General features: G+C 43.8%; 1 protein-coding gene across 10 annotated transcripts in view; it reads right to left on the bottom strand.

Annotated features, from left to right (window-relative positions):
* Ttc3 (tetratricopeptide repeat domain 3) overlaps window positions 1–27,223 on the bottom strand; it is a 106,805-nt gene that overhangs the window by 6,376 nt on the left and 73,206 nt on the right. For 9 of the 10 annotated variants that reach the window (XM_052741264.1, XM_052741258.1, XM_052741254.1 and 6 more), the window contains 11 exons: window positions 24,137–24,301; window positions 20,906–21,947; window positions 19,694–19,759; window positions 15,619–15,768; window positions 12,336–12,475; window positions 11,678–11,746; window positions 9,742–9,835; window positions 7,958–8,058; window positions 6,744–6,834; window positions 6,125–6,226; window positions 3,134–3,459 (listed from right to left, as the gene is read on the bottom strand). In XM_052741264.1, coding sequence (XP_052597224.1) covers window positions 3,134–3,459; window positions 6,125–6,226; window positions 6,744–6,834; window positions 7,958–8,058; window positions 9,742–9,835; window positions 11,678–11,746; window positions 12,336–12,475; window positions 15,619–15,768; window positions 19,694–19,759; window positions 20,906–21,947; window positions 24,137–24,301 — 2,346 coding nt within the window. The remainder of the gene's footprint in view (window positions 1–3,133; window positions 3,460–6,124; window positions 6,227–6,743; window positions 6,835–7,957; window positions 8,059–9,741; window positions 9,836–11,677; window positions 11,747–12,335; window positions 12,476–15,618; window positions 15,769–19,693; window positions 19,760–20,905; window positions 21,948–24,136; window positions 24,302–27,223) is intronic. The other variant, XM_052741255.1, reaches the window with a different exon arrangement.

Here is a 27,223-nt window from a genome sequence, read left to right as displayed (position 1 = left end):
TGGACAGAAAGAACCATCTAAGGCAGAATGATTCCTCCCAAGTAACTAACAACGTTTCAGTATAGCAGTGAAGTGGTTTAGCAGTTAAAGCGTACATATCGCTCTGCCTCTTAGGGCAGGACTGCACTGAGACAGGAAACATTCCTTCTGGCCAGTCACTGTGTGTGTGTGCGTGTGTCTGTGTGTGCACACACGTGGGGCCGATGGTCAACACTGGGTGTGTTCCTCAATCATCCTCCAGCTTATGTTGAGAAAGGACACACTGGATGCCCAGCGAGTCCAGGGTCTTTGCTTCTGCTGTCCAGGATTCCAGAGCGAGCGGCTTTTCCTGCCTCTTTATGAGGGTGATGGGGATCCGAACCTGGGTTCTCAAGCTTGCATGAGTACTTCACCAAACTGAGTCGTCTCCCCAGTGGCCCCAGACATCTTTAATGACTACTTTATTCCTAAGTTTCAGTTTCACGGAGAACACAGTGCAGGTACAAAGGGTCATGTGTACAGAGTTCTCTCTTCTCAGCTGTCTCAGAGCATTGCCTCTACTTCTGCACTGACTGAGGAGCAGAGACGCAGCTTGAGGAATCAACAACTCTTGCTGACTCAGGCTTTCATGAGCAGCTCTTCCTGAGACTCACAAGGATCCTTTCACAGTTTGCACACACATCTCAGTAGACTCAGGGATCCTTTCACAGTTTGCACACACATCTCAGTAGACTCAGGGATCCTTTCACAGTTTGCACACACATCTCAGTAGACTCACAAGGATCCTTTCACAGTTTGCACACACATCTCAGTAGACGCACAGGGATCCTTTCACAGTTTGCACACACATCTCAGTAGACTCACAGGGATCCTTTCACAGTTTGCACACACATCTCAGTAGACTCACAAGGATCCTTTCACAGTATGCACACACATCTCAGTAGACTCAGGGATCCTTTCACAGTTTGCACACACATCTCAGTAGACTCACAAGGATCCTTTCACAGTTTGCACACACATCTCAGTAGACTCACAAGGATCCTTTCACAGTTTGCACACACATCTCAGTAGACTCACAGGGATCCTTTCACAGTTTGCACACACATCTCAGTAGACTCACAAGGATCCTTTCACAGTTTGCACACACATCTCAGTAGACTCACAGGGATCCTTTCACAGTTTGCACACACGTCTCAGTAGACTCAGGGATCCTTTCACAGTTTGCACACACATCTCAGTAGACTCAGGGATCCTTTCACAGTTTGCACACACATCTCAGTAGACTCACAAGGATCCTTTCACAGTTTGCACACACATCTCAGTAGACTCACAGGGATCCTTTCACAGTTTGCACACACATCTCAGTAGACTCACAAGGATCCTTTCACAGTTTGCACACACATCTCAGTAGACTCACAAGGATCCTTTCACAGTATGCACACACATCTCAGTAGACTCAGGGATCCTTTCACAGTTTGCACACACATCTCAGTAGACTCAGGGATCCTTTCACAGTTTGCACACACATCACAGTAGACTCACAGGGATCCTTTCACAGTTTGCACACATATCTCAGTAGACTCACAGGGATCCTTTCACAGTTTGCACACACGTCTCAGTAGACTCAGGGATCCTTTCACAGTTTGCACACACATCTCAGTAGACTCAGGGATCCTTTCACAGTTTGCACACACATCTCAGTAGACTCACAAGGATCCTTTCACAGTATGCACACACATCTCAGTAGACTCACAGGGATCCTTTCACAGTTTGCACACACATCTCAGTAGACTCAGGGATCCTTTCACAGTTTGCACACACATCTCAGTAGACTCAGGGATCCTTTCACAGTTTGCACACACATCTCAGTAGACTCACAAGGATCCTTTCACAGTATGCACACATATCTCAGTAGACTCACAGGGATCCTTTCACAGTTTGCACACACGTCTCAGTAGACTCAGGGATCCTTTCACAGTTTGCACACACATCTCAGTAGACTCAGGGATCCTTTCACAGTTTGCACACACATCTCGGTAGACTCACAGGGATCCTTTCACAGTTTGCACACACGTCTCAGTAGACGCACAGGGATCCTTTCACAGTTTGCACACACATCTCGGTAGACTCACAGGGATCCTTTCACAGTTTGCACACACGTCTCAGTACTGAATTCAATTTGGTCTTCTCTCCTCACGCCACTAACAAATCAGACTTCTTGTTTACAAAATGTTAAGATGCTAGTGTGTCCTTTGCTGAATGACACGTAACTTATTTTACAGCTCATTTACTGACTCCATAACAAGTAACACTGGAGTGTTACAGATCTCGTCAAGTCTTAGCAAATTACTATGGGTCCTGCTGCTGGGTTACTCAGTGGTCAATGCTTTGAATCTTTTTTTCTCCTTCTGGTTTTTCAAGACAGGTCTTCTCTGTGTAGCCCTGGCTGGCCTGGAACTGACAACTGACCGAGAACTGCCTGCCTCTGTGTGTCGTCTCCCCCGCGCCCCCTCCACCGGATCAAAGGCGTACGCCACCACACCTGGATAAAGCCCAACCTTTCAATCTTGATATGAACATTACATTTCCTTGTGGCTTGGGTGTATAGTTGAAGTGTTAGAGCCTTGGCTAACATGCACAAAGCCCTGGGTTAGTTGCCAGCACCACACTATATGGTAACAAGAAGCATGAAGGGAAGTGCACGTCTTTCTCAGGAAAACAATTAACACAGTCCTTTTCACACTAATCTGGCTGGCCATGGTTTTATGTGATCAAGAAACAGTTCAGCCAGGCTGTGGTGGCGCAAGCCTTTAATCCCAGCACTCGGGAGGCAGAAGCAGGAGGATCTCCGTGAGTTTGAGGCCAGCCCTGTCTCCAAAGCTCCAGGAAAGGCACAAAGCTACGCAGAGAAACCCTGTCTCGAAAAACCAAAAAAAAAAAAAGAAGAAGAAACGGTTCAATGGCCAGGCGCGGTGGTGCACACCTTTTATCCCAGCACTTAGGAGGAGAGGCGGGTGGATCTTGGTGAGTCTGAGTGAGACCAGACTGGTCTACACAGTGAGTTCCAGGAGAACCTGTCTCAAAACAGTGACAGCAACAGCCCCCAAAGAAACGGTGAATGAAGTACTTAACAGTCGCAAGCACCTCTTCGTACCTGGTGTAGATCGGGAACACCACTAACAAGTGTTCAATGACACTGTTGAAAGGCTTCTTTGGAGACTGGCTTGACCGAGCAGCCTGTCCAGGTGGTTTCTCATCAGCCTCAGGGCTTTGTTCTGATGGAGACAGCTGGCTAGCCGTCTTGACCTCTAACTGTTGAGCAACTTCAGGCTGATGGGTGGGCGATCCTAGAGACAGCGCAGGAACCTCCTCTGGGCAGCCAGCAGTGGGCTCCGTGGGAGAATCCTTGTGGACTGCTGCAGAAGTCATGGGCCCGTGGTCCTCACGGCCTGAAGACTCAGAAGGTGACTGAGGATGAATCTGTGACAAAAAGTCCACAATGGTCAGGTCACTTAGGGGCTTAAGTGACAATGAGAAATGAACTGATGAGCATGCATGCCCACAACAGTGCTCAGCAGACGTGAATACGGCAAGTTAATTTTTATTTTTAAGGAGTCACTAACTGTAAATTCTCATTACAACATACTAGGTCTGTGACTTGTAAACAACTGTCATTTTTCTGTAAAGTCAGAAAAACTCCCTAACTCCACTCTACCCAATCACACCTCTGCCCTGGTAGCTGAGCTATTGCTAACTCATGAGAACTACCTGCCCTATCATCCCCAAAGCTGCCTCTACCCACCTAGGACACAGCGAGACCTACAAGTGCGGCCACATCCCTCTCTGAATGCTCCACTCTGCAGCTCCTGGTAGTTCTTACCTTCTGTCCACACCGTATGCTGCTGGAGGCTCAAATCTCAACCCGAGGCCCCTCTCTCCCCAGTCCACCACTCACTTCGACTAGACTATTTTCGGAGACTCTTCTCTGCACATCCACTCGGGGGATCTGGGAGCCAAACTCAAAGTGCTCAACAGCAGGCTGAGCGCAGCCTCCTCCTCTCACAACTGCATCGATCTCCCCGTACCACCCCACGTACAGTCTCTGCCCTCCACACACGGCGGAGGGCAGAGAGCCAAGTGGAACCCCTCCAGCCTCGCATGCCCATCTCCTCCTCCCTCCAGCTCGTCTTCCCTGACTCGAAACCTAAACCACAGCCTCCCAGTGACCTAAGGAGTAGCCCAACCTTTGGTGGAGTTTCAGGAACGAGGCGTTCTTTGTTCTACCTGGCCCTGGAGGGTTCTGCTGTGCTCCTGATGTCCCTTCCCAAACAACAGACTGCATATGTACCCTTTTATTTCTAGCCTCCCAGCATGTGCTCTGTCCATGCAACACCAGACCCCTCTGAGCAACCCCGCCTCTCCCCAAACACTACCCTCTCATCCCTTTCCAACCCTAGATGAGGATTTACATCGCTAGAGCATTCAGCAGGAAAAATGCCAGTGTCTTTTCCCAAGCCCCCAGTATTCTGAGAGCCCAGGCCACATTTAATCTTGAGCACCACTAACTACCCAGTGAACATATGAGGGAGAAATGAGGCACAAAATAAATGCTGGTTTTTTCTGTTGTTGTTGTTGTTGTTGTTTTTTTAAAGATTTATTTATTTATTATGTATACACTCTTCTTCCTGCAGGCAAGAGGGCGCCAGATCTCATTACAGATGGTTGTGAACCACCATGTGGTTGCTGGGAATTGAACTCAGGACCTCTGGAAGAGCAGCCAGTGCTCTTAACCTCTGAGCCATCTCTCCAGCCCCTTTTGTTTGTTTTTTTGAGACAGGGTTTCTCTTGTAATCCTGGCTGTCCTGGAACTAGCTTTATAGACCAGACTGGCTTTGAACTCACAGAGATCTTCCTGAGTGCTGAGATTAAGGCAATAAGTGGTTTTTAAGGGTACTTAAAATTTTATTTATTATGTATACAGTGTTCTGCCTGCATGTATGCCTGTAGGCCAGAAGAGGGCACCAGATCTCACTATAGATGGTTGTGAGCCACTACTTGGTTGCTGGGAATTGAACTCAGGACCTCTGGAAGAACAGCCAGTGCTCTTAACCTCTGAGCCATCTCTCCAGCCTGTAAGAAAACTTTTTTACACAAGTTCCTGATATACTGAGAGGTCTCATAACTGTGAATATGAAATATTTTTGAATAGTTATAAAATTATAAAAAATAAAATTGCAACAAAATATTCTAAGAGTCAAAATTTTTTCCTTCCATATTTGCTGTAGAAACTTGGGAGAAAACAAAAATGAGAAGTGACCTTTCAGTGTCATTAAGGACTTGTTTCTTACTGAGGTCAATGCAGAAAGAAGTGCAGATCATGATGCCACACCTTCCACTCCTAAGAAACTAAAAATTCATTTTATTTTATGTCTGTGTACTGTGTGACTGGCTAATATCCTCAGAGGCCAGAAAAGAGCGTTAGATGCCCTGGAACTGGAGTCACAGATGCCGTGAGCCACGATGTGGGTGCTGGGAATCAAATCCAAGTCCTCGGGAGGAGCTGATAGGCTGTAAGGCACCGAGGCATCTAGACTGCGGTGATCTACTGTACATTACAGAGGTAGGAAAGGGAGAGAGGGAGTGCACCAGCACAGTATCTTAGGAGAACATTCCAGTGAGACGTGTCGCAGCAAGAAGGTGCAAGGTAGGCACTGGGAAAGCAGCAACCAGGGTTGCAAGGGCATGCCAAACACTCTGAAATCCAACAGAGCCTGGAATTCTAAGTCTCCTCTGTGTCAAAGTCCAATAAAGTGACAACCATGGTTAGCCTTTCTACAAAGCCCACAAAATAAAATCATTGCTTTTCTAAAATGCACTTTAATGTAAAAAGATAGCCGGGTGGCAGTGGCGCATGCCTTTAATCCCAGCACTCGGGAGGCAGAGGCAGGTGAATCTCTGTGAGTTAAGGCCAGCCTGGTCTACAAAGTGAGTTCCAGGACAGCCAGAGCTGTTATACAGAGAAAAAAAAAAAGCTACAAGCAGTATCAATATGGACGAGCCTATCCCCATGTTCAGAGAACAGAAAGAACAAAGTGCTCTGGACAGTTAAGAAAGAAAGTGTGGTCATGTATCTCTCCTCACTCACCGTTGTACCATCAGGAAACGTGAGCTCAGAAATCTGCACGATGGAAAGCTCGCTGAGCCGAGAACCATCTTTAATGGCCTTGATTTGATCTTCAAACTGAGACTGTGGGTAGAAGGGAGACTGTGAAGTTTTCTAACCAATTCCAAAAGAAAACACTGTTTCAATTAGTATTTTTTCTTTTTAGATAATTCATCTGACCAGGAGTTTCCCAAGACATGTAAGTGTGATAAAAGCTTTAAGATAACCTTTCCAAGACAGTCACACCATTTTACTGAGAGGCTTGAGGTGGCAAGGCTGGAGAGCTCAGTGTGCTCTGACCCTTGGCGGGCAAGGCCTCCCCAGCCAGAAGACCACTAAAGCAAGACCTCTGCTTCCTCAGGGGCTGGGGAAGGACCTTGTCATCTGAGCACTGGGAAGCCTCCTGGAATTCCTTCTGTTCCTTTTCTTGGTGCTCAGAAGTGAACCCAGGGCGTTAGGCATGCTAAGCAAACGCTCTCAGATAATTAAGAAGATGTCACTAATTTTATGAAAAATTCCTAGTAATTTCAACAAAAAAACACTGACAATGGTTAAAAAAAGGAATGACTTTGGTAGAATTATGACACATTTTCTAGCTTACCTTTGTGCTCTCTATTTCTTCTCTTACATTAGAAAGAAACAATTCCCATGAGAGTGTATCACACTCCACATCAGGATATGATGCAGAATCACTGGAAAATTTTAGAAGTAGAAAACTGCTTAATACCCACTTTATTGACTGGAAAAATTAAAAGCATATAAAGGCAAACAGAAACAAATCCACATCAAAAGCATGTTTTGAAACTGTCAATCTTGGAGCAGGTGTGGCGGTACATATTTTAGTCTCTGCACTGTGGAAGCGGACACCCTTAACCAAGAAGCTATTTGCAGTCTATACCCCATGTTAAAGGGAAAACCAATGGTATTTCATCCACACCCCAGGGCGGGCCCAATTGTGGGAGACCAGTTGGGAGACCAGCTCCCACATTTTACCCCAGGGTACTCTTGAGGAGTGACGGATAAGAGATTCAGATAGAAATACAGAGGGAAGAGAAACAGACAGAAACACAGGATAGTCTCGGGAAGGCCTGGATCCCAATCCACTGGCCCCTTCTGGCTCTTTTTTTTTGGGGGGGGGGGTTTCGAGACAGGGTTTCTCTGTGTAGCTTTGCTCCTTTCCTGGAACTTGCTTTGTAGACCAGGCTGGCCTCGAACTCACAGAGATCCTCCTGCCTCTGAGTCCCGAGTGCTGGGATTAAAGGCATGCGCCACCACCGCCCGGCTTCCTTCTAGCTCTTCTAAAGGGCTATTTATAGGAATGCCACGGGGTGGAGCAAAAGGCCAAGTACAGACCATCTCAGACACCTGGTGACCATGCACGTGGTCAAACTATCCTCTAATGCAGGCCTGCTGGGTAAAGCAAGCTCAGATCTCACTAGGAAACCTTTGTGGGCCTCCACACCCAATGGCCAGGAGTAGTTGGCCAACACAAAATGAACTTTTGTTCTTGGACCTTTTTGTTTCATTTTGCTTTGTTTGCGCTGTGTGTGTGTGTGTGTGTGTGTGTGTGTGTGTGTGTGTGTGTGTGTGTGTGTGATGCTGGTCTTATTTGTCTTGATTTTCATCTTTTTTTTTTTAGAGAGACAGAAATGACATAAGGTTGGGTGCAGGGAGGTGGGGAGAACTTGAGGGAGGGGAAAAACATGATCAAAATATATTGTAGGAAAAACATTTTAAATACATATTTTTCTTCAAGTGTTTCTAACTTAATTTCCCCAATGCATGCTGGGAAGAACACTTGGGAGGCCACGGTACCTGCTCATCAGCTTCAGGTTCTTAAGATAGGTTTCTGCTTGTGACGCCACACTCTGTAATTTACAGACTTCACGCTCCTTCCAGTTTTCCAGGACAGACAGCTGTCAAGACATTAGAGGATACACAAATATTTACAAATGAAGATCTACTTGAAAAGTTTACATGTAAACATTAAAAACCTTCCAGTTTCTTCGGAAATAAAGTACGACGGCAGACACGTAAGAACATGATTATGTTGTAATTTCATCAGATGAGCAGGAATGAAAAATGACACCAGAAACATCTACTTAGTGACATGAGACTCCATGACTTTCTGTATCACTACATAGGCACAGAGCCAGGTTCCCTGTGAGTATAGGGAGGGTTTACACTACCCACCTTCCAGCTGCATAAGGATCAGAGGCCTGCACTTCCTCAGTCCTAAGTCTCTCTCAGCACTCACATCTGGGGAATGATTTCAGCTTTCTCTACAAGGTTGTTGTGTAAGAATCAGTGCAGGTGATGTGGAATAGCCTCACTTTAATCCAGGTGTCAATAACCTGGACAAGGCCCTCCAGGCAACCCTGCTGCCAAATAACACAGAACGTGAACTGAAGAGGCCAGGCAATCAGAGGCCAGCAGAGCACGGCACACTAGCTCTTTACTCAGCTTCTCTTAGAAGCAGCTGCATGGTTGACAAGTAACTGGGACGTAGGCTATTTCCAGTCGGTCCAAGTTAATCCTTTTCTCATGTCCCCAGAGAAACCACAGATACATGTGACAATAACTAGAACTTGTTTCTCAAGTAAGTATCGGAAATCACATTTTAGAAACAAACAAACACACAAATAAATAAAGCCATTTTCCTTGTTTCTGCTTTTCACATAGATGCCAACATTAGTATGTATTTCTCTAGGGGACTGAAGAAAACACCCACATATACACCTTTATTTCTTTTTCTTTTGTATGTAGGGGTAGGCTGGCCTTGATCTTGTGATTCCCCCATCTCTGCTTCTTGGTGTATCTGAAATTAGAATTATGAGTCACCAACACAGTAGCAGTGGTTGACTTGCAATTTATTTTATTAAGTAGGTTCTGGTGTGTGTGTGTGTGTGTGTGTGTGTTTGTATACACATGTACACAGATATGGAGGTCAGAGGACAATCTCTGGATCTTTCACTAGCCTGCAACTTGCTAATAAGTAGGAGAAGTTGGCTTGCAGTGAGCCCCAGGGTTCCATCTGTCTCCAACTTCCCAATGTCAGCTTTAAAAAAAAGGGATTTTTGGGATGGGCCTGAGGTCCTCATTGTTCAGAAAACACAAGCACTTACCAATAAAGAGTGATCTCCCCAGCCTGGGGGTTCTTTTAATTTGCTTTTCAAGGATTGGCAAATATTGACATACCTCACTTGATTAAGTCTGATGAAGACATTCCATGAAAAGCATGAGAAATTACTAAATTATTTTGTTAAATAAGAAAAAGAGTTATACATTTTGAAAATTTATAAAGACAAACATAAAATATATTTATGGGCACATCTGAAACAAGTATAAACTTCAGGTCTAGGGATATACTGCAGTGCTGTGCATGCCTGGCGAGCATGAGGTCCTAGTACTGAAGAGAAGGAATAAAAATGAAAAATCCTTAGGCAAAGAAAAAAACAATTATTTTATTTAGAAATTAATTATGGATGAGAGCCTATTCCTTAATTTCCCAGTTTATATAAGGGCACTATTCTAACAGGTAAAACCACAAAGCAAACAGCGGACTCTGCCCTTGCTGATCACCAGTGTCCTGGCCTCACCTCTGCAGCCGCCGCCCTTTGCCGACTCTCTTCATAGCGCTCTGTCCCTCTCCGGATGCGCTCTTCGACTGCCGCCTTCTCACTTGTGAGAGTACTGTGTGAAGATAAGAGAAAACCCTGAGAACAAGTCCCTCCAGGGAGATCACAGCCACGTCAGACACCAGGCCAGCTTTGGAACCACATTTTCTAGAGTAACTTCTGCCTCGTGTGCTACCTACCAAACAATTCAGACTCTGCGCTCTCTGCATTTTACAAGTGATCAAAGGAAGACAAGAAATCAAAAGGGAGTATCTGGAAGAAGGGCAGAGGAACACATGAGGGCACTGTGTCAGTTTACTGGTGTGCGTGTGTATGTGTGTGTGTTCGAGCATGCATCCGGGCACTGGGGGTGGAGGTGGGCGTCTGTGGAGACCAGAGGTCAATTAACTTCGGGTGTGATTCCTCAGAAGCCATCCGTTTTGCTTTATTTGAGACAAGGACTCTCACTGAGATCTGGATCTGACCAAAAGTGCTGCAATGGCTGGCCAGTGAGCCCCAGAGATCCTCCTGTGTCCACCTCCACAGCCCTGGTGTTACAGATGGCATCACCACACCCACGGTCATTTGCGGATGCTGGGATACAATCAGGTCCTTACGCGGCAAGCACCTGCTGACAACCACTCCCCTAGCTCCAGCTCACAGGCATCTGAGGACATGAGGAGTACCACCAAGATAACCTGGTAACTGCTCTCAAATACCCTCTATATTTCGAGAAAGAAATTCCATTATGAAAGAGTTATAAAAACAGGAAAAATGTGAACAGGACAAAGCTGTTCACAGCCACACTTTTTAAACTAACACACAAAGTACTGTGTTTCACTGTGGCATTTCAGACCTCTATCCCTCCTCTTGCTGATCCACCCTTCCCCACCATCACTCTCCTTTTGTTTTCGTATCAAATATATTTTACTCTTCAAACTGGAAGATGTCTGCTTTCTCTCATGGTTTCATGACCTACATGCACACATGAAAACTAAAGTCTATGGTCCGCATGAAAGGAAACACTGTTCCTGTCTTTTGTAGGTCTGGATTGTTTTGCTTACTGTGATTTCCTGTTCCATCATGGTCACACATGGTAACAACAAGGAAGCCATTGAAGACGATGGGAACAGAAAAGATTATGCAAAATGGCATTAAACAAAATAAAGCAAAATACAGCTGATCGGTGAGACCTGGTTGTGTACATAACACCACAATGTCGTCCATTACGAAGGACTAGAAGGAAACTACAGGTTCACAGTGAAAACTGTTGGACAAACTGCAGTAACAGCACTACACTACAACTCCACAGGAGACTACTGTCTCAAGTGCATGAAAGGTGTTTCCACTGCTGAGCCACACTCCACCTCAGAAGAGGACTTTTGTTTTTGTTTTTCAAGACAGGGTTTCTCTGTGTAGCTTTGTGCCTTTCCTGGAACTCGCTTTGTAGACCAGGCTGGCCTCAAACTCACAGAGATCCACCTGCCTCTGCCTCCCGAGTGCTGGGATTAAAGGCGTGCGCCACCACCGCCAGGCAGAAGAGTACATTTGTAGTTGAAATTAATTAAAGAAAAGAAAAGAGCCAGGAAAGGTGACACATGTCTATAACCCCAGCACTTGGAAGGCAGAGGCAGGCAGATCTATGTGAGTTCGAGGTCAGCCTGGTGTACAAAGTGAGTTCTAGGCCAGCCTGGTCTACACAGTGAGACCCTACTTCAGAAAAAAGGAAAGAAAAGGAGTAAATGATAGCAATACATTGAGGCATTTTTATACTGACAGTGGAAGACAGAAGTAGAAACCAGGATATATACATATTCAAGCCTTGAGAATTATTTAAGAGACAGAGAAGCAATGATATACTTAAGAGTCTAGTGAGATTGTAGTGAAAGATGTTAAGAATAATTAAAAGTTGGTTTGCCTGATTTCCGGGAACTGGTCCAGAAGTGATCCGAATTCCTTATCCAAGCCTTCAATTTTCTGGGCAGACCTAGAAAAGCAGTTACAAAACCTTAATTACCTTTCAGGTTTTTTCACTACAACTCCACACAGTGAACTGCACCCACATCAAAAAAAGCTCCCCATGAACTCAGACTGCCCCGCTACTGCTGTCGTGCTGTGCTGCTCAGAGCAAGCTTTACTTATTGTTTCCATGAATGCACATGCTTGGAATCCCACCTCTTCAGGAACACTTCTAAAGAAGATCCTGGGTTATACAGTGAGATGAGACCATCTCAAAATAAGAAAATACATTAATAAATAAGCCAGCCAGCACGGCATATGCAGTAAGAATGGTCACAGTGATGTTCAATCTTAAAGGCAACTGGGCTGTGTTGACTCAGTTCCAGGCTACTCTCACTTTTATATAATTGATCTGAAAACATGCCAGTTCGGACGAAGTTTTAGGTGAAAGAATTTTTCAATGGATGCTTTTTAAATGATGTAAACAATTGTGAAAACAATATCTATAAAGGTTTTTTAGTTGATATATACATTTGACATTAAATACAAAGAATCTGACAAGAACCAGAAACCCCAGAATATTAAAACATTAACGCCATTCTTCAACTGTTACTTACACTTCACTGGTATTTGTAACCTTCTTAATTTTTTTCTTCAGGGCCTTTAATCTTTCTTGGATTTCTTTCTTCTCTTGTTGCCATTTTTTAACTTCTCTGTCCAAATCTTGGAGGAACCAGTCTAATTCTGTCTTTGAGATCTAAAAGCATTTTAGAAAATACTTGAATAATCATGGCAATACTTTTTTGGGAGGAAAAATAAGACCCTGGCAGCCTAGAACAGTGACAGTGTCCTAGCATTCGCAATAACTCAAGTTCAGGAGAGCTGGCCCCCTGGGGCGGGCACGAGACCACTTGCAGGTCCGGATTCAGTAAACACAGCACAGCCACACTTTAACCACTGAGGGCACTGGCTACAGGAAGTCCTCTGGAGAACCTTGTGTGCCCACGGGATTCACACTTCAGTCTTCGTCTACACAGCTCCCTAACTTAGAAGTAACCTGCACATGTTTTAGCTGGCAAGTCCAACAGTTCTTGTTTCTTCTAGAAAGACAAATATGACACCTCTGACTGATCATTAAAGGCATCCGGACGGAATATCTGTCTGAAGTCCAGGCAACATGGCAGAGGAACTCCCGAGGCAATGCTAATTGCCTTCCCCTGGAGGGTAAGAGTCAATGCCCCCCAGACCAAATTCTTGGCTCCCTTATTTAGTTGCTGCTTCTTGAAATATCTGAAAAACGCTTTCAGTCACTTGTGAAGGATCATCCACTCGGGGTGCAAGGTATCTGGATAGGGTACCTTTGTAAATAAAATACCAGCCACAAGTAAAATACTGCATAATTGACTGTTTCCAATAATTGAAGTGCACCAGAGAATCCAAGCATTATTTAAAAAACTAAAAATAAGTTAAATAGTGCCCAGTCTCAAATTCCAAAACTATCAACACCCGCTTAATGAAATTCTGTACTCCTATTTGCTAGGGAAAGACTCTAATTTCTTAGTTCTTAATTGAGCTTCTGATCCTAAACTTCCTGCTTAGGATCAGAACATGCTGAGATCAAGGATTAGCTACAGAAACATGGGGCTTTCTCTCTCAGAAAGAACAACACACCCTATAATAAACCTACACAGATATAATAGGAAGTAATAGACTTCAACTCAAAAATGGTATGAACGAAGAGGCCATTTCTTCCTTCTTCAGCCTTAGACACCAAGGATTTTGATGCTACTAGAGATGAACCTGCTAAGGAGTCAAGTTCCTGTAAGAGCTGGGTCCTACTTCAGGGACTGGTCTAGATGGATGTGATGCATAGGCTGTCTCTTCCAAAGCAGCAGAAGCACAAAAGTTCTGTGGTTCCCCCTCAGGCTGGGGGAAGGGGGGTGTATGTCCACAATTTCCTTGCTAATAAAACCTTGCAGATTCCAAACATGCCATGTCATTACTGTGACTCGGATGATGCCATGCCTACCACACTTATAAGCTCCTGTACTGTACATGGTCACTTCTATTTCCGTCATCAACGGAAGTCTGTCTGCTGTGCAACTGGAAGCCAAGCCAACTTTGTTCACACTGAGCCAATGCTCACCTTGGACCTAGCGTCTTGAAAGGGAGATAATGTGCAAGCACAAGTTCATGCTAGGGCCTGAGAACCTACTGGGCAAAGGCACCTCCAAGAGATCAGTTAACAAAGGATAAAGAATTACAATCATGTTTGTTGGCGCACACGCACACACATACATAGTCTGCCAACGAAACTACTACCCGAGTTCATGTGCTGTTTGTACTTATCTCCCTTTAATGACAACACCGCTTCAAAATTAATAAGGAAATGATCATAGTAACTCCCACCTACTTGTGTAAACACAACCAAAGAAACTCAGATTCACAATTTGAGAGAGTACACAATTCACGAAGAAAGTCTAGAAACTGGACAAGCCTGTCCTGAGGGATGGAATCACTGGACTCACCATGTTCCTGAGTACAATCACGTGACACCAGATCCAAAGCCACACAAAAGGAAAAGGCACCAGAGGAGCTTGGTACAGGGCTGCCTGCCTATGCCTCCAACGTGCACGAGGTGGAGACGTGGAGTTTGAGCCCAGCTTAGATGACGCAATAAGACCCTCTCTCAAAAGGTAAGACCTCAAACTTGAGAGCCAGAGAGTCGCAGCCAAGCTCTGTTCTGTCACAGCCCCACACTGGGCATGTGTATCCCCAGAACAGAGGTCATCTGCACACACAGCATGGGGGACTGTACAAATACAGTACCCAGTCTGACCACCAGGCTGTGAAGCTGCAGAGGTCTCTGCCACAAATGTCACTCACCAAATGACTACATGAAGTGACTATGTGCCTGAATCTGCCTGTCACTCACACAGGCCACGTGGATTACAGTGCAAATCTTCCTGAGGCAATACCACATTTGTATCACTATTTTACTACATCTCTCGTTTATTCAAGCTTGTATCTTGTGTGTCATGTGCTGAGTAGGGTTTAATTTTTTCTTTTACTATTTTATTTTTCCCAGACAGACAGTGAGGAGAACGACTAACTCTTCTCATCCTTGGAGTGTCCCAGTTCCAACTGTGTGCAAACGGGTCCTGGGGAGTGTTACCAGTCCCCTTTGACCAACCAACCTTTCCTTCCAGGGACACTTCAATCTCGATAAAGAGTATTTCTACTATTTAATGTATTATTCCAGCTGTTAATTCAGACTTCTCAAACAATTTTTTTTTCCTTCTTTAATGGGTTAGTCTCTCTGTTCCCTTTATGAATAGGAAGCAGTAGTTTCTTTAAAAAGGAACATCATTTTCTCACATCTGTGATCTCACGGCCCACTGAAGCAGCCAGGCTTTCCCTAACTGGTGCCACTCCACTATATGGAACTGATGGTCAATGCGACTAACAGAATCTAAACCAGATCCTCCAGGGCACGGACACAGAGCAGGGCTCCATTAGTTCCTCTGACACTGACTTAGGAAGAAGAAGATGAAGGAGAGTCGTGGAACCACTACTTCCTAAGCCCTGACCAGGTAAACTCAGGAAACATGCAATTACTCCTCAGGCTTTCCAGAAAAGCAAACTGAACTTTAGTGACATTAAGTAACCCAACTGCTCTCTCAGAATAGTTCTAAGCAGAACCAAGCCTGACTCTAGGACCTCTCTGTGAACTGCCTTAGGAATTTTTCTTGGAACTTAAATTACAGATAAACACAACCCCAGACTCACAGTCCTCTTCTCACAAGCAGTGTGTAAGGCTGCACACCCCACAAGAAACACTGCCCTCGCACTCCTCCACCCTCCTCCTTCCACATGGAATCACGGAGTCGGACGGGTCACCTTGTTCTCTTCTACGTTCCTCTTGAGCTTCTCTTCCAGGTCCCTGGTCTCCTCTGAGCTCCTGAGTTTGATCTGCTCATAGTTCTCCACTGCAGCCTTAAGCTGGTCCCTTAACAGGCAGTACTCCTTTTCAGTCTGGGAAAGGTCCCCCTAAGAGTAAACCACAGAGGCATCAGTTAACAGCTGTTTAAATTTGTGATGTCTTTTGAACTGCCTCAAGGGAGGGTGATGTATTTATTCCCACTTATATGGGAAATGTAATAACCTCTAAATACTGTTCAGAAGAGCCAGCATTTTTTTTTTTTTTTGAAACAGGGTTTCTCTGTGTAGTCCTGACTGTCCTGGAACTTGCTTTGCAGAGCAGGCTGGCCTCGAACTCAGAGAAATCCACCTGCCTCTGGGATTAAAGGTAAATGTTGTCACTGCCTCCTGGAAGAGCCAACTCTTTTTAACATTATCATTTTGCTATTGAAATTTGTAATAAACTTCAATCTGTAAACTATAATTAGTTCTGAAAATTTGTTTCCTAAGGGCATAATATTAGATCAGAATTTGATTTGAATGTTATTTCTATAAATAACATCAGGAACTATTGTTAGGGTTTTAAAGGTTGCACATACACATATTTTAAAGGCAAGTAAGTAGATTAGAATAGTGTTGCTATTACTCCTAAGTGTTTCAAATGGTAAGTTGCTGGTAATTTTAAAAAGACAAATTAAATTGTTACCAGTGAATTGCTTTCTGTTATCTACCATGGATTAGCTTAAAATCAAAACAAACAGAAAAGCAAGATGGGACACTGTCCTATGAACAAACAACACTCTATGTATGCTTTTTAAAAAGCTCTCACTCAGCTGGGAGTGCTGCTGTGTCTGAAGAAAGTACTGTGGGATATGGAGCCTCTGAGGAGCAGAGGCCTGCCCTCCTGGGGCAGTCATGCTGCAGAATCGATCCCAGTGGCACAAACCTGAGCCATCCTGAACAACTTATTCGGCCCCCTCCCCAGTACCCAAGCACTGTACAACTGAAAGGCAAGGAATCAAGTAACCAAAATTATACAACTTATTACAACACTGATTACAGCCAGCATAAGGAGACTAAACTGTGTCAGTCTGGAGGGCCTCAGTCTATGTCTGCCCGGACTGAGACTTAGCACTATGGTAAGTGAAACTGTCACACCTACTGTGACACACAAGCAAGATGGTGAAGACTTCAATTACCTCCATTTTATTCTCAATTTGGCAAAAGAATCACAGTGAATATGGTATTATTACTTCTATATCCAAGTCACCAACAGAGACAGCTGGGATACTAAATGGCAGCTTTATTTATTATATTTAAAATTAATCACATTTTTCATAAGAAATATGTAAGTTTTGCCTTTTATAGGTCAAAAAACCAAGGGTAAGAGATGTGTGGCAACTTCTCTAAGTCCCAGAAAAAAAAAATTGTAGTCGAGGATTCAATGGTTGAAAAGCCACCAGTCACCTTGACTTATCTCAAAGTCTTGAAACTAAGAACTAATTTAACACAGCATTTGTGAATATTCCTAATACTGACTGATTTACTGAATGACAAAGCCTACCTGATTTAGGGCTAAGTAAAAAATAAGAATTAACAACAGCCCATCTACTAAGTATACACTGTATTAAACAGAGACCAGTTTACTCAAGCACTGTCTACATAAAAAGCAGACACATTCTATGTGTTCAACAATTAAGACATCAAATTGCCACATATTCTTGTAAAGAAATGAGCAAACAAGTTGTAATTCTGTAACAGATATGAACAGAAGAACGCAAATTCCATTTCCAAGATATCACTTAACTATATGTAAATGATCAAGTAAGACTGCACACCAAAATATTAGCCTGGGCTGGGTGTGGTGGTGCACACCTTCAAATCTTAGCACTAAAAAGGCAGAGGCAGTGGGTGTCTATAAATCTGAGGCCAGCCTGGTCTACATACTGAGTTCCAGGCGAGCCAAGGCTACATCTCAAAAAAAAAAAAATAAATAAATAAATAAAAAAAAAAAAAAAAAAAACTTAGCATGGGTAAGATGAGTACAGCTGATTTTCAATTTCTCAAAATTTCTAGTAACATACACTTAAAATAATTTAAAGGCTCTTCAGTTTATGAAGGCTATAAAGGTCTTGCTCAGACAGCACATTTCTGTCTGCTCAACCACAGCTGCTTCAGTGTTCAAGAACAGCACAGTAGGCCGGGCAGTGGTGGCTTAGTCCCAGCACTCGGGAGGCAGAGCCAGGTGAGTTTGAGGCCAGCCTGGTCTACAGAGCTAGATCCAGGACAGGCCTCAAAACTACACTGAGAAACCCTGTCTCGAAAAACCAAAAAAAAAAAAAAAAAAAAGGAACAGCACAGTACTTCAATACATGGACACACATTTCAGCCGCCAGTGGTGGAACTTTAAATAGTATCTAATTTTTGGCTGTTAGAATTATGAACAAAACATGTATTTAAGTATCTGCCCACTGGTCTCACACACCTAGCTGAGGGCAGGCAATTCTGCACTGCTCTCTGCAGACGGCTGCATTCTACTTCTTTCAATACCATGCATACGGAACTGGTTTGTTTGTGAACGCCTAAAACCCATGAACATTTCTTTTACTATGGCTGTATATTCACGTCAATTCCCATTTTGTGACACGCTGTCTTTTTCTTACTGATTCAAAAACCTTTTTAATAATATTTACTCTTCCAGATCCAGAATTCCCAGGCAGCTCCTGGACTTCTGACCAAGAGATTGCTGTTATTTGAAGCCACTAGATTTTGAGGCTGGCCTTGAACTCATGGAGACCTGCCTGCCTCTGCGTCAGAGTACTGGCATTAAAGGCATGTGCCACCACTGCCTGTCTCAGTAGAGAAGTATTAAACACTGTTTAAGGTCTCCAGGTGTAGTTAGACTATCCTGCATTAAGAAACAAAACTAGGGGGAAAAAATCAATGTTTTCATTACATCCTATCCAATCAAGTACATGGGCATCTCCTCTCCTCAGTAAGTCTCCCAATAGTAGCTTAGCTATCTTGAAATGGATTTTTTGCCATTAAAAATGAGATATGGGTAAGTGAGACAGCTGATCAGCTTGAACTGTTTGGGAGGCACCCAGGCAGTGGGACCTTAGTGCATGAGTTGACTGTTTGGAACCTGGGGCCTACACAGGGACACTTTGCTCAGCCTGGGAGGAGGGGACTGGACCTGCCTCGACGGAATCTACCAGGTTGAGCTCAATCCCCGGGGGAGTCCTTGCCCTGGAGGAGATGGGAATGGGGGGTGGGCTGGGGAGAGGGTGGGGGGCGGGAGGAGGGAGGACAGGGGAATCCGTGGCTGATATGTAAAATTAAATTATAGAATAACGAAACAAAAAAATGAGATATTTTCAGCTGGGCGGTGGTGGCGTACATCTTTAATCTCAGCACTCGGGAGGCAGAGCCAGGCAGATCTCTGCGAATTCAAGGCCAGCCTGGTCTACAGAGTGAGATCCAGGACAGACACCAAAACTACACAGAGAAACCCTGCCTCAAAAAAACAAAAAACAAACAAACAAAAAGAGGTATTTTCTCTTAGTAAGCTGGTCTTAGTATATGTCAAGTATCTTGTATGTAATAACCTTTCAATTATTCTGATCTTAATTTCTGTAAATAATGATACTTATACCTCCTTTTTTTCTTTCTCATACCTAATTTTATTAGTTAATATTTCTAGAACAATAATAATTACTAGTGATGTTTACCTTGAAACAAGATAATTGAACCATTCTTGTATCTTCTGATGTCATTCATGTAAATAACCTTATTTATACATTAATACATGCTCACCACACAAGTTAAAAGAAAGCCATTATCCTTTGAATTAGCACTCAAAGGGAAACAAAACCTAACCCTTTTCTTAGTTTCTTCCTCTCAAATTTCAACAAAAAAAGTTTTGTTGTTTATTTTGTTGGGTTTTTTTTGTAGTCTAAAGCTTATTCCACAGTAACTTTAAGATTAGCTGGCTCCAATTCATATGTTAATAAAAAATGAAATATTTGAACAATTTAGTATACTTTTGACTCACCTGCTGTGTCTCAAAAGGTACATATGGCTCAGTATTCACTTCCTGATGTGCCACACTCCTAGACACCTATGGGACAAAACAATTGCTTAAAACTTAATTTGATCTCAGCTATACTAGTAAAATAAGGCCACTGTATAACAGTTTAAAACATGCCCACAATTTTTCTAAGGGTTTTTTTTTTTCAATTTAGATATTTCTTCACATAAAAATTTTACTAGGAAAACATTATATATAATATAACCAAAATTAATACTAGCTCAGTAGTATTAACATTTTTTTCCCCCAAGCTTGCTAGAAAGCAGAAAACTTAAGGGTGGGCACAATTCAACAGGGACTTTAGTGAATTCACACCAAAGGACAACTACAGAGAACCTGATCTGTCTGCATGCTTGTCAGGAGAGCACTTAGACAAACCACTCATTTCTCTCCACCTGGTTGTCTCCTTCACAGCTCTCATTCCCACCTCCTGGTCTGGCAGAGCCTGGGCACGTGCAGCCCAGATTCTTCCCTTTTTCTTATGTATTCATTACTTATTATGTGACTGGCCTGGAACCCAGGGCTTTGCACACGCTGAACAAGTTCTCTTACACTGAGCCACACTCTCAGACTCTCAGGGGAGCTGGAAGTACATACAATGAGTTCTAGGAGGGGCCTCTATTCTGATTGTGCTGTGAATGCTGCATAAGCCAATGTGATAGATAACGCTATTGTAGTTAGCAGTGTGTGTGCGTCCCCACGAAGTAGCCACAAACTCCTTCCTCTTTTCTTTACTAATCATCAAAGTGATGTTCTGGCTCCACCTGCCGACAACGACGACGACGACTCTATTACCTTATTTCTTTCTTTTTTTTTTTTTTTTTTTTTTTTTTTGGTTTTTCGAGACAGGGTTTCTCTGTGTAGCTTTGCGCCTGTCCTGGAACTCACTTGGTAGCCCAGGTTGGCCTCGAACTCACAGAGATCCGCCTGGCTCTGCCTCCCAAGTGCTGGGATTAAAGGCGTGCGCCACCACCGCCCGGCCTTACCTTATTTCTTATCAGTGTAGAACTTTGCAGGGGAACACGATGAGAGAACTGACTCTTTAAAGTTGTCCTTTAATGTGAACATGCGTGCTGTGGCACGTGTGCACCTGCACTAGCACACACACATCATATACACACACACAAAATGACAATGAACATGTTTCTTTTAAATATCCTTTTCTTTGAGCCTTACCTGGACGGCAAGCACTGCTGTAGGGGGAGTGTCTGCTGCTCTGCTGGTACTTTCCAGAGACACTTCACACTGGCTATCGGGGCTCCCACCATGCCTGCTGTTTCTGTCAGGCTCACTCAGAGCTGTATCGAGATCAGATGGGCTGCTCTGGGACTTCACAGGTATTCCCAAAGAATCCTCAAGGATCTGTGCTTCAGAGGCAATCTGGTTACCACAGTCATTCCCAGTATTCAAATTAAGACTCTCGAAATACGCAGTGGCATTTTTATCTGCTCTGTCGCTGGCTACAAAAGATGGCACCACTGGCATGGATCTCTGCATGGCATACTCAGAGGAAATGCTGGCCAGAGGTGTGTAGATGCCGGCGAACTGGGGCAGGCTTGGTACCACGTTGATGTACGCAGGCCTCGACTGCGCGATGTCAAATCCTTGAAAAGGAAGGTATGTGCAGAATCCTGTGACCAAGTGGGACTGAGTCCAGTATGTTGGTTTGGCATCTTCAGGAGCTGGTGTGGGGGAAGGAGAGGAAGCTGGTCTGTGATGCACATCCTCAGAGAGTGGTGGGGGCGAGTCACAAGAGGCCACTTCCAGTCTGCTGTCTTCAGAAGCTGAACCACAAGAGCTATCAGAGTCCAGCTGGGGCTTCAGGTCCTCGGGAGCTGGTCCTGGGGACTCAGCAGGTCCTGGTGCAGACTTTACATCCTCACACACTGGTGTGGACTTTACATCTGGTTTAAATTCCCTAGCAGCTGGATTTAGTGGTAGTTTAACTCGTAAATATTCTCCTGTTTTTGAAATTTCTTCAACTTTAGTTTTAATGTTTTTCTTCTTTCTCTTTTTCTTGAGTCTTGAGGCAACTTTTCTCAATGCAATACAGTTGTCTATCACAACAAATCGAGGACATCCCAGGAGGAAAGACTTCAAACCGCCTGCTTTCTCTAGCATCTGTCGAGTTTCTTCAGGGAAGAACTCATCCTCTTCAGAGAACACCTTGTCATTCAGGTCCAAGGGGCCATGCTCCTCCAACAACTGAGAGAAGTAACTTGGAGAAAACAGAATTTACATCGAGTTACTACAAGAAAGGACTAGGTTTGTTCTTCCTAACAGGGCACACACCAGTGTTAGCATGGCTCTTCAGGAGAGAGGAAAGAACTTAACAACAGCAGACCACAGGCTTATGCCCATTTCCGTTTTTGCTGAGTTTGGAGAATTTTATGCTCTCCCATTATGACCCCTTCAAAGCCTTAGATTTGAAACCGACAGATATTCCCATATTTAACCAGAGGCAAAGAAATGAGCACACTGCATACAGCAGTGTGAAAAGTGATACTGATAAAGCCAACGTGCCAGCGCTATCAGCGCCGGCTGCCTAACGGGCAAGCTGTCACAGTCTGCAGTGTTTGCAGACGGACTCACAGGATGCCAGTGCGGTGACGGCCAGCACAAGGGGGAGGGGAGGGAGGGCATTTCAAAGGACGGCTCCTCTGAAAACCCCACTTTGTTTATGCTCATGATCTGTTTTCCAGAATGTCATTTATTTGTAACAGACCGTAACCCAAGAACATCACTTTAGCTCTTCTGCTGCGCTGCAGGCTACACAATTTTATATGACGAATAAATCTTGGCTAATACCACTCAAGTGTTAGTAGGAAAAACTACATTAGAAATAATTTGGTTAAACTACCTAAATCATAAAATGTTAGAAATTGAAGAGACCAGTAAAATTAGGCCAATTTTCTCTTTTTAGGTGAAAAGTTAAAGTCTAGGAAAGTTAATCAGCAGTAACAATCTCAGTATTTCTCTGACCTGTCTCTACTCTTCTCAGATATGGGAGCTCAATCTCTGTTTTCAATCACACACTGATCAATGAAACAGAACACTTTCTCAAGCTGTCATGTGTTTCCTCCTGAAATACAGAGAACTACATATATATGATAGACCTTCCTATAACGTCTGTTTCTAGTATAGTAAGATATAAATTCTATCTAAAGGTAAAAACAAATCAGCTTAATTCTTCTCATAAATTTATTTAACTTCTTCCCAGTTGTAGTAGAAATTCTCTAAGAATTACTGAAAGTGAAACTCTTTAGCTTTGGTTTATAAAAGCCTGAAGCAAATTATACCATGTTTTAAGAAATATCAATCTAATTTTGTAGCTCTTTCTAAATTGCCACCCAAGAGTTCTCTTAACAAGATTGCTCAATATTTCAACTCAAGAAAAGAACTTCCTGAAGCGGGCCCTAGGACTGTTTAAACAGACTCATAATAATGATGGAATGGAGTGAAGTAAAGAAAAGATGACACTGTGGATGAATAACGGGTTTTCGGAATAGTTAGCTTTTGCATTAATTTTTCACCAGATTTTTATCCAAATTTCTTAAAAGAGAGGCTCAACTACTATGAAACTTACTAATGTGAAGCTCAAAATGGCCTGGTATTTCTTAGTTTTCTGGACTCTATACTAGGTTGTTGTATTTACGTCAGTCATACTTAACTGTTAAATTTCACATTCATAATTTCAATCCTAAAGTAACCCACGTCAGAAGTTCTTTAAGAAGAAAAGCACGTTTCTCTTTCGTCACCAACACAAGGCAGAGGCACACGGACACAGGTTTTCTATCACTGTAGCTCAACAGTCACATCTGAGCTGAGGTTGCAGCGGTATACAGGGATCCTTTCTCAAGAAAAGGACAACACTTCTCCAAGCTACGTTAACCTGTGATGGCAGCCGTGAGAGGCCAACAGTCTCATCAGTACGAGGATGAGAAAGAATAGCCGACAGTGTTCTCTGTTAAGGGAGAACCTTGGGACTCACAATTACACAGACTGTGGCTGACTGGCGGGGCGCACACACTTGTAAACTTGGTTTCTGAAAGCAAAGGCAGGAGAGTTGCAAGATCAAGCAAGGCCTGCTGAGCAATGTAGTGAGTACTGTCTGAAAAGCCCTAAGCCCAAGCCTGGTTTACCAGCCCTTGCAGGACAGTTTTAAAAGCAAAAACGATCAGCATCAGCAGCTCAAACTGACAAACCAATTATGATCCGGACTCTAAATTTAGTCATTAAAAACCCTCAATAAACTTTGTGAAGTACATGGCAAAAGTTCTGGACACATGTTCCCCAGAGGCGAACCAGATGGTAAACACGTTGACAAATGTAAGAGATACAATCAAACAGCCTGGATCCTTACTTGGCAGCCTCTTCAGTGAGCTGTAGGAATGCTAAGCTACTTACTCATACAGAGTCGAACATTTCTGTTTGGGGTTAATGTCCCACAGCTTCTTATTTCGGACAACATACTCGCTGCTGTGCTGGTCATAAAGAGCTTCAAATTCTTCGACGTCTTGCCGAAGGTGGTCAGGCACTGCAAATGGGCCTGCAGAATCTGAACTGCGCCTGCTGGGTTAAAAACAATTTTGTGGCCGGGCGGTGGTGGCGCACGCCTTTAATCCCAGCACTCGGGAGGCAGAGGCAGGCGGATCTCTGTGAGTTCGAGGCCAGCCTGGTCTCCAAAGCGAGTACCAGGAAAGGCGCAAAGCTACACAGAGAAACCCTGTCTCGAAAAACCAAAAAAAAAAAAAAAAAAAACAAAAAACAAAAAAAACAATTTTGTGAATAAACTTTTGGGAAGGAATATTTAATTGCAGGCGAAGACACTAGAGCACAGGGAAATCAAATAACCTATAGAAAAATACATAACTAAAATAATCAAAATAAAATTAATAATCTCAGTTTTGTGCTACAAATATTTATTACCAGAGAATTTAACATAGAAAAGCTACAGCTGGGCAGTGGTGGCACACGCCTTTAATCCCAGCACTCGGGAGGCAGAGCCAAGTGAATTCTGTGAGTTCGAGGCCAACCTGGTCTACAAAGTGAGTTCTATCTCGGAAAAAAAAAAAAAAAAGGAAAGAAATGCTACAATTAACAGGCTGGAGAGTTGGTTCAGCGGCTAAGAGCACTTGTTGATATTGCAGAGGACATGGTGGGTTACAACCATCCCTAACTCTGGGTCCAGGGGATCTGATGGCCGTAGGCACCAGCAGTGCACAGACACATAGGTAGACACCAGCAGTGCACAGACATATAGGTTGGCACCAGTAGTATAGACATATAGGTTGGCACCAGCAGTGCACAGACATATAGGTTGGCACCAGCAGTGCACAGACATACAGGCTGGCACCAGCAGTGCACAGACATATAGGTTGGCACCAGTAGTGTAGACATATAGGTTGGCACCAGTAGTGTAGACATATAGGTTGGCACCAGTAGTGTAGACATATAGGTTGGCACCAGTAGTGTAGACATATAGGTTGGCACCAGTAGTGCACAGACATATAGGTTGGCAAAACACTGACAAAACAAATAAACCTACAGCTACAGTCAGGAAACACGGCAGCTTATGTTCTGAGTAAAATCTTCTATTTACTAAGAGCACAATTATTTTCAAACTCCATATCTGAAGCAGAGAAATCAAGGCTGGGCATGGTGGCTCACAGCTTTAATCCCAGCACTCAGGAGGCAGAGGCAGGGAAATCTCTTGAGTTCAAAGCTATTTCACTGTGTATAGCAAGTTCCAGGACAGCCAGGACTATATAGAAAGACCCTGTCTCAAAGAAAACAAACAAACAAAATCAATGCTGCATTAATTCAAACTCATTGAAGAGTTAGAGACAAATACAGATTTATAACTGCTACTCACTTAAGGAAGGTTTACAAAATTAAAGGTGCTAATAAGTGAGTCCCAGGAAAGGCGCAAAGCTACACAGAGAAACCCTGTCTCGAAAAACCAAAAACAAAACAAAACAAAAAAAAAAACCATTTCTTTAAAATGTGTGTAACCCGTAAGCCAGGTGGTGGTGGGGCACGCCTTTAATCCCAGCATGCAGGAGGCAGAGGCAGGAGGATATCTGTGAGTTCCAGGACAGCCAGGGCTACACAGAGAAATCCTGTCTCAAAAAATAAAAAGAAAACAAAAGTATGTAGCAACGTCCTGAAGAACTGGAGGAAGCAAGCCCAGAACCAACACTGATGGGAATTCAGGCCTACACCTTGCAGTGACCACCTCTGTGCTCAAGACAGGCTGAAGGGGACGCAAAGAGACAGGGCCAAGGTAAGGAAGAGCCACAGAGAAATGTGCTCCTCCACAAGCCTGAGCCTAAAGTGATGCCTGCAAGAAGAGAGGCACTGATGGAAAAAGAAAAGCTGGTAACTAGAAAACAGAACTGCAGAAACAGACTGGAGAGGCCAAGAAGTGTGGACATTTTTGTTACAGTATTTCAATGACTGCACAGTTTAAAGTATTTTTTTATCAAAAACTTTTGCTCTTGAGACAGGATCTTTTTTGCAGCCCAGACGGACCTCACACTTCTGGCAGTCTTTCCGTAGTCCACTAAGCCCGGCTAGGTAGGTATGCACTACCACCACACAGGCTTTAACAAGGCTTTTTCAAATGTACTTTTAATTGTTTTGTTTTTTATTTTTCGAGACAGATCTCTCTGTGTAGCCCTGGCTGACCTGGAACTCATTCTGTAGACCATGCTTGCCTCTGAGGACTGGGATTAAAGGTGTGCATCACCATTCCTGGCTGGCTTTAACAAGTCTTAAAGCCATGCTGTTAATATAAGAACTCTGCTGCTTTCAGAGAAAGAGTATATATCACTAACAGAATGTCCCGAAAGCTGGACGGGTGTGGACGAACACACTTTACTTTTCCTTGACAGTTCCAAGAGACCGTGATTCCCCATACTGACAAATGTAGCCAGCCACCTTGGCACAGCTTCCTTGGCATGGAAAAACACAAATTCCCTTAAAGCCAGAGGCCTCTCGGGACCTGACCCCACAAAATTAGTTTGGCCTGTATGTCAGGCAGTGGGGACCTTGCAGTGACATCAAGATGGTCATCCTGAAACAGCAGTTCTTTTTCCAGACTGTAGATTTTCAGATTCATCATTCTGTTTTCTCTTCATTTTCAAGCTTGACTCAGGAGAAGTCCTGCTAGCCTTTCCCTATCTAGAGCATGTAATGAGAACTCTGCTGGTGTGTGTGTGTGTGTGTGTGTGTGTGTGGGTGTGTGTGTGTGTGTGTGTGTGTGTGTGTGTGTGTGTGTGTGTGTGTGTGTGGTAGGCTCTCCTAGAAGGACATTATATAATGTCCTTCCTGAAATACAGTGACTGTTCATGAAAAGTATCTTTAATAAAGCTGTATACAGTTTGGTTTAGGAAGTAAGCAAGCGTACATCAACACTAAGCCTAAGTGAGTCAGACTGCCACTCTAGGTGAAGACCAGACCCACCGGTGTTCTGCCTAGCCTGTTTCTGCA

The sequence above is a fragment of the Peromyscus californicus genome, unplaced genomic scaffold (genome assembly GCF_007827085.1).
Source record: "Peromyscus californicus insignis strain IS unplaced genomic scaffold, ASM782708v3 Scaffold_16__1_contigs__length_79575227, whole genome shotgun sequence".
NCBI lineage: Eukaryota > Metazoa > Chordata > Mammalia > Rodentia > Cricetidae > Peromyscus > Peromyscus californicus.
Note: the sequence above shows the minus strand (reverse complement) of the source record. Positions and strands in the feature narration are given on the sequence as shown.